At 40.5% G+C, this 8,223-nt stretch overlaps 1 protein-coding gene across 1 annotated transcript in view; it reads right to left on the reverse strand.

Annotated features, from left to right (window-relative positions):
* DYNC2H1 (dynein cytoplasmic 2 heavy chain 1) overlaps positions 1–7,952 on the reverse strand; it is a 388,661-nt gene extending 380,709 nt beyond the window's left edge. Inside the window, exons 1-3 of the mRNA XM_068988126.1 lie at positions 7,758–7,952; positions 2,817–2,987; positions 2,267–2,402 (exon numbers count right to left, since the gene is read on the reverse strand). Coding sequence (XP_068844227.1) covers positions 2,267–2,402; positions 2,817–2,987; positions 7,758–7,952 — 502 coding nt within the window. The remainder of the gene's footprint in view (positions 1–2,266; positions 2,403–2,816; positions 2,988–7,757) is intronic.
* Positions 7,953–8,223: the final 271 nt, after the last annotated feature.

Genomic DNA, 8,223 nt, shown 5'->3' on the forward strand with positions numbered 1-8,223 from the left:
ACTACACTCATCATAGTGAACTGAATGAAGGTGGTTAAAGGGTACAAATTTCAAAAGATAAATTAGTAGGGATGCAATGTTGTTGTTGTGGTTCAGTCACTCAGTCATGTCTGACTGTTTGCAAACTCATGGACTACAGTCCTCAGGATCCTCTGTCCATGAGCTTCTCCTGGCAAGAATACAGAAGTGAAGTCGCTCAGTCGTGTCCAACTCTTTATGACCCTGTGGACTGTAGCCCTGCGTCCATGGGATTCTCCAGGCAAGAATACTGGAGTGGATTGCCATTTCCTTTTCCAGGGGATCTTCCCGACCCAGGGATCGAACCCAGGACTCCTGCATTACACGCAGATGCTTTAACCTCTGAGCCACCAGGGAATCCCAACAGAATACAGAAGTGGGTTACTATTTCATTCTCCAAGATATGTTCCCAGACCAGGGATAGAACCCATGTCTCCTGCACTGGCAGGTAGATTCTATACCAATGAGCCACCAAGGAAGCTATAACATGATAAATATTAAACAGCACTGATATGTTATACATGAAGGAGATAAGATGGCAAGTAAATCCTAAGAGTTCTCATCACAAGAAAGATTTTTTCCTATTCCTTTAATTTTGTATCCATTTGAGGTGATGGATATTCACTAAACTTATGTGATAATCATTGTTTGATGTATTTTATGTCAAATCATTATACTATACACCTTAAACTTTTACACTGCTGTATGTCAATCATATCTCAATAAAAGTGGAAGAAAAAATAAAACAGTTTTAAAACAGTTTTAATTAAATTAAAACAGTTTTCTTTCAAATTTGTATTTAAGTTTCCTAACGAAATGGACAATCTCTAGTTGCTTAATCACGTGCTGGAAATAAATTCACTAATCTTTCTGGTTGTATGAGATTCTGAAAGGATTTAGAAAGGATTTATTTTACTATTCAAGCAGAGTATAAAACTACATCTGATATTTTAAACCAATGATTTCTGTATGTCATGAATTTCATCTTAATTGTTCTTAGGAAATAATTTATCTATGGCCACAAAATTATAATCAGCTTCAGAAAAAAGTACATTTTAAAATAACAGTCACTGGTTTATTATCTTTGCAAATATACAATTAGTATCAATCCTCATTACTCACAGATTCTGTATTTATGAAGTCACCTACTCATTAACATTTATATGTATCCAAAGTCACTACTCTCAGAGCACTCATGGTCATTTGCAGACACACAGAGCTGTGAGAAATTTTAGTTGCCCAACACCTATGTTTCCAGCTAAGGTTGCTTGGACTGCAAGGAGATCCAACCAGTCCATTCTGAAGGAGATCAGCCCTGGGTGTTCTCTGGAAAGAATGATGCTGAAGCTGAAACTCCAGTACTTTGTTCACCTCATGTGAAGAGTTGACTCACTGGAAAGTGTCTGATGCTGGGAGGGATTGGGGGCAGGAGAAGGGGCCGACAGAGGATGAGATGGCCGGATGGCATCACTGACTCGATGGACGTGAGTCTGAGTGAACTCCAGGAGTTGGTGATGGACAGGGAGGCCTGGCGTGCTGCGATTCATGGGGTCACAGAGTCGGACATGACTGAGCGACTGAACTGAACTGAAGGTTGAACAAGGCAACACTGCTTGTCTTTTTTCTATCTCCTACTGTAAATAAATGTGTTTTTCATAGTCTATGTAGTGTCATAGTTTCACATTTTGTGCTTTTTGTGGGTGGTTTTGCTATTTAAATTGACCCCGAGCACAACAGTGCTGTCTCCTGTCCCGAGCACTAGAGCACTGCGATGCGCCTTAAAGAGAACGCGCTTCTGTTAGATGAACTCCATACAGGCATGAGTTACAGTGCTGTTACCCACGAGCTCAATGATAATTCATCAAAAATATATATTAAACAATGTGTCTAAAAAACACACCTAAAATAAGTTGTATGTTGAGCAGCTGGTGAAAATGTTATGACCAGAGGCTCACAGGGTGCTAGGCACAATGTTTCAGTATTTGCTAACTCAGTGTTCACAGTGACCTAATAAAACAGAACTACTGAAAACAATGAGAATCAACCATATTATTTCCATAAACTGCACATTAAAAAAGATGACACTTCCCCCTTCTCCATATCCATACATAAATCTATACATTTAAAATCAGCTCAAGCTCAGAGACGATCCAAAGGTGCAAAGAAATATTTAAAAAAGTATATTAATTTACTATGTACTAATAAGGCAACGGTTTTGACTTTCTTTGATAAAATTATGGCTAAATACCTCGTGTGTCATCTTCCTTAAATTTCAGTTTTGATAAGTTAGTATCTGATCTTCTTAGAACTACACCCAAACCAGCTTCTAGTTCACTCAAAAGGTTCTGAAGTTTGGGATCAAAGTTTCTGCTCCATTCCTGATCCTAAATAAAATCAGACAAGAGCACATGATGATCAATATCTTGCCAAACAGGCTTCCTAAAACCTTGTCAAAAACTAAGTCCAAATATACCTGTTTCACTCAAAGCCTGGCACTACCTCCATCTCTTAAGAGAGGGATAAAAGTCCTTTCAACAGTTAAAACTTTATAAAGGTCATTTACTATCACAATTTAAGAATGGATGTAGATTGCATTTTACATCTTTTTCCAATTTCTCTATTTGTCAACAAAGCTTACATTATTTAATTAAAAAGAAAAAATATTTTAATTTATAAACTAAAATACTAACATTACCAATAAATAAAATAATAAATATTTATATTTGTGTGTATGAAAGCATTTATCCAAAGACTTAGGCTAAAATCAACAATCATACAAGCTACTTTAATTTACTCACCTTTAGTAACATTGGTGCAAATACTTGCCGAACAGCTTGGTAAAGGGAATTAATAGGTGATTCTAACATAGATGAAACAAGAATATTATTATGTAGATTTTGATCAGTAATTACTTCGGGTCGCAGCTTGAAAAACACCAGCACTTTATCTTTTGTGTCAGCAAAATCAATCTAAAGTGATAAACAAATGATTTTTAATGTTATTTTCATAAAGTTAATATTTGAAAATATTATCCTAAAATGTTGTATCTATAATTTTATCCCTTGGTAGAAGTATACTTCAGAAATAATTATAATATATTATAATCAGTCTGTCTTTGCTCTGTAAGAAAACCTGGGTTTGAAAATTGTATCCCCACTTATAGGTGATTGTATCATAAAGCTACTTTGGTAATTGATAAGTGATTATTAACAAAACCACTACAAAAATATTGTTGACATACACTGCTAACTACTCCACTCCAGCCAGATTCATTAATACTACAAATCAAAGCTGTGTGCCCCAGGTACATACTGGTGAGTAGTATAATTTTCCACCCTATTCCAGAAACTCCATAACAAGGACGTGTATTACCCTCTTGCGTGCATACTAAGTCACTTCAGTCATGTCCAACTCTTTGGGACCCTATGAACTGCAACCTGCCAGGTTCCTCTACCCATGCAATTCTCCAGGCAAGAATACTAGAGTGGGTTGCCATGCCCTCCTCCAGGGCATCTTCCTGACCCGGGATCTAAACCACATCTCTCACGTCTCCTGCACTGGCAGGTGGGTTCTTTACCACTAATGCCACCTGGGAAGCCCAACTACCCTCTTACCCAAAACTAAGTTCTATATAAACAGACAACCTAAAAACCAAAAAAAAAAAAAACAGGTTGTCTATCGCCTAAAATCATCTTTACTTGAACCAATGTTTTTTGCATAAAGTATTTGAGCATCAAACTCTATTACTAAATTGTCATAAACCTAGATTATTTAAAATTAAAACTGTCTGAGGTAAACTGGAATTCACTAACCCAATCATGCTTAAAATAGGCCAGTTCACAGCAACTAGTTCATTAGCTGTAAACTATACTGCCTAAAAGAAGTTTTTGCATTATACACATATTCACAAAATTGTTCTCATTTCTTTTCCAGGAAGAGAAGTCTATGCTGTAAAAAAAAAAAAAAAAAATTCAAACAAGTTCACTGCTGTGCCTGAAGAAACACACTAAAGATGAGTGAGCTTCTGTGCTACTTTTATCCTAATCATTGTATCTGTTTAGCCACTAGGAAGGACCAGTCATTTACTTGGCATTACTGCTTTTCTCAGACTCTCATTTTCACCCATTAGAGTTCTATATAGTATGATCATTTTATTCCCATTACAAGCAAGTGAGAACTGCAGACTGCAGATAAGTAATTTGAAAAAGTCATTTCTTAGTAATTAAATAGACCATACACTTGAACTTTTCTACTTCCACCTATGTGAAGAAAGAATATTCACAAAATACATTTTTAATATCATACTTTGAAAACAGTAACTATGTCACTGGCCAAGGTGCTGTGGGGCATCAGGACAATGAGCTTTGCCTTAACCAAAGTCAGAGTTAAAGCAAAAGGTAAGGTGGCTACAGCTGTTCATCCTTCCCTGAGTAAAGAATCAGCACTCCTAGCCTAAGCTTCCAGTTTCCCTATCATCAGCAACTGCTATCTACTCTTAACTTACTCTAATCTGATAATTACTAAGGTATACATTGGGCTTTCTAGGTGGTGCTAATGTTAAAGAACCTGATTGCTAACACAGGAAACGTAAGAGATGTGATCGATCCCTGGGTCAGGAAGATCCCCTGGAGAAGGAAATGGCAACCCACTCCAGTATTCTTGCCTGGAGAATCCCATGGACCGAGGAGCCTGGAGGCTACCGTCCATAGTGTCAATGGACATGACTGAAGCACTTAGCATGCAAGCAAGGTATAATTTCTTTTCTGAGGTTGCAAAATGTCTCTATCACCTTCTGGGATCAATCAGGGATCAGCAGACTACAACCTTCTGCCTGTTTTGTACAGTTCACAAGCTCAAAATTATTTCTACATTAAAAAAAATCAAAAGAATAATATTTCAAGATATAAAATTCAAGCTTCAGTGTCCATAAATGAAGCTGAATGCAGTCACACTCAGTCATTCACATATTGTCTAGGTTGCTTTCTCACAGCAATGGCCAAGTTGTGACAGAGACCTTACAATCTACCCAAGCCCAAAATATTTGTTATCTGGCCCATTATAGGAAAAAAAAAAAAATGTGCCAGCTTCTATCCTACAGCATAAACCAGATCACATCTCTCTTGCTTAAAACTACCAACAACTTGGTATTTCAACCTAAATGGTGTATAAGATCCGAAATGCTCAGTCCATATTTTAAACTTCCACTCTTTGGTTATTCATCAAACTTCAGCAATGACTGCGTATTTTTTTTTTCCCAGCCCCCTGAAACCAAGATGAGATCCAGCTCAAGTCATGTTGGAATCTTTGCAACCCCATGGACTATAGCCCTCCAGGCTCCTCTGTCCATGGAGATTCTCTGGGCAAGGATACTAGAGTGGGTTGCCATGCCCTCCTCCAGGGGATCTTCTCAACCCAGGGATTGAACCCAGGTCTCCAGCATTGGGGGCGGATTCTTTATCCTCTGAGCCACCAGGGAAGCCCCTCCCTAAATCTGCCTACAACTAATTCACCATTCAAATCTCATTTCAAAGGGCTCCAATCCAAACAGGCATTCCCTCCTTCCCTATTTTAATGCAGTTCCTCACCCCACCCCAATCACTACTTTAAGATTACTCTATTTTTACTGGCAGCACTTATCAATACCTAAAATTATGTTACATTACATATCTGTGTGGATGAAGTGAAGTGAAAGTCGCTCAGTCGTGTCCGACTCTTTGCAACCCCATGGACTTGCCCATGGAATTCTCCAGGCCAGAATACTGGAGTGGGTAGCCTTTCCCTTCTCCAGGGATCTCCCCAACCCAGCGATCGAACCCAGGTCTCTCATATTGCAGGCGGATTCTTTACCAGCTGAAGGGAAGCCCCATCTGTGTGGATGTGTTTAACCTATTTTTGTCCATTCGAATGTTACTCCTTGAAGATAAACTGACATATTCATGGCTTTATCCCTAGCACCCAGGACAATGCCAGACCATAGTGGGTGAATTAATATTTGTTAATTTGTTAAATCATGCTGACTCTCAGACATCTAAAGTACAACTTAAGATATAGAAAAACATTTTCAAATATGACTAAGTATCTGTACTGTGATGTATGCCTGCATATAAAATACACTGTTGGGCTCTACTAGCTTAAGTATTTAAGTAAAAAAGTTATAGACTCAATTTTCATTACCCAACCCAAGATATATTTTTTACAAATCCAAACCCCTCATCTTGTTTTCCCATTACACTCTATCTAAACTTTCAGATCCTAAAGGAAATCAGTCCTGAATATTCATTGGAAGGACTGATGCTGAAGCTGAAACTCCAATACTTTGGCCACCTGATGCGAAGAACTGACTCACTGGAAAAGACCCTGATGTAGGGAAAGATTGAAGGCAGGAGAAGCAGGGGACGACAGAGGATGAGTTGGTTAGATGGCATCACCAACTGGATGGACATGAGTTTGAGCAGGCTCCAGGAGTTGGTGATAGACAAGCAAGCCTGGCGTGCTGCAGTCCATGGGGTCGCAAATGGTCAGACACGACTGAGTGACTGAACTGAACTGAAACTTTCAGAGGCATTTACAGCAGTGTGCTTGATTTTATCATTTGTTGAGTATGTCATTCTAGATCATCCAGAGTGAAGCTCCAGAAGGCAGAAGCAGGGGGTCTTATTGTGAATTATATAATACTAACTTATCGGAGCAGGCCTCCTGGTGGCTCAGACAGTAAAGAATCTGCCTGCAATGCACAGGTTTGATCCCTGGGTTGGGAAGATCCCCTGGAGAAGGGAATGGCAGCCCCTTCCAGTTTTCTTGCCTGGAGAATTCCATGCACAGAGAAGCCTGGCGGACTACAGTTGTCAACTATGATTATCCATGCTTTTTACATCTTTGTAAACTTACTAAACCAAGGAAAGTGCCTTATATATAGTGAGTTGGAAATATAGTGATTACAGAATAGAACTGAGTCAAATCCAAGACTAAAGATTCATAACAGGGTGAATAATCCAATCATCCTACAAAAATGCATTCAATGTTTGCTGTGTATCAAATACTCTGCTAGACCTAGGGATATGGATGAACACCAGAAGAAGAGGTTTAAAAATATGACTATGATTTGTTAACTTTCATCCATTTACTGAGCCCCTTTAACATGTGAGGCAATTGTTTTCCTACATTACTCTGAGTGCCTATGTGTGTTTACCTGCTGGTTGCAGGTACACCCATTTCTTAAACAATCCTGCCAGAAGCAGCAGCAATGAAATAAATATTAATGTCAATACACCACATGTTGTACAACAAAAAAGAATTTAAACTCTTATCATTTCGTAAAAGACTTTAATTCCTAACTATTCTTTCCCTCGAGTACATTTAAACTCAGAATATATATTTTTAAAAAAAGATACACTAGAATTTGCCCCCAAAGAACCTCAAAAGGGAGAAAGAAAAAAAAAGTTTAAATAAATAAGATAAATTTAGTGTTTTTAGTTATAACGTAAATGTAGTATTAAAAAAGAAAAACTAGAAAGACTGTAATTGTTCTCTGCTGGTGAGCGGACTGGGAGCTTCCTCCGGCCAGGCGGGATGCAAGCTTGGAAACGAAGTGAAGCGAGGGGCCCGCGCAGCTCGTCCGGAAGGGATAGCCACGGGCCCTGGAGGAGGACCCAAGCCAGGAGGCTCCCAGGGACCCGGCATCCGTCCGGCTGAGCCCGGGACAGAAAGGCAGGCCGGGGCGGGGGTGCAGGCAGGCATACCACGTTGGAGAAGGCGATGCCGGAGTCGGATCGCTGCACTCTGAGGAGCATCTGGTTCCCGTCGTCCAAAAAGTTGTTGATTTCGGGGCCGTTGCCCAGAAGCGCGTGGTCCCAGGATTCCGACACCAGCCCGAAGTAGTTCCGAGTAGTGGCGAAAATGAAGAGCTTCCGCACGTCCCCGGGCACGCCAGCCATGACTCCGGAGAGGAGGACCGGGGAAGGTCGGCAGCAAGAGCGAACGACGGAGAAAGCAGGCCGATGAACGCGAAGGGAGGCGCGGACAACCCAAGCCGCTAGCTCGCCCGCGGCCTGCGGGGCTTCGCCGTTGCCAGGGGCAGTCGCTATGGCGACGGCGCACACGTCCTTGCGTGGCGGCATTACCGCCTCGGGCACGCGCACGCCAAGCTCACGGGCCGATCGACCACCTCGGCGCTCCTTAGCTGCTCGCCGCCGTCATCGATTGCAG

Source organism: Capricornis sumatraensis, chromosome 16 (genome assembly GCF_032405125.1).
Source record: "Capricornis sumatraensis isolate serow.1 chromosome 16, serow.2, whole genome shotgun sequence".
In the NCBI taxonomy this organism is placed as follows: domain Eukaryota; kingdom Metazoa; phylum Chordata; class Mammalia; order Artiodactyla; family Bovidae; genus Capricornis; species Capricornis sumatraensis.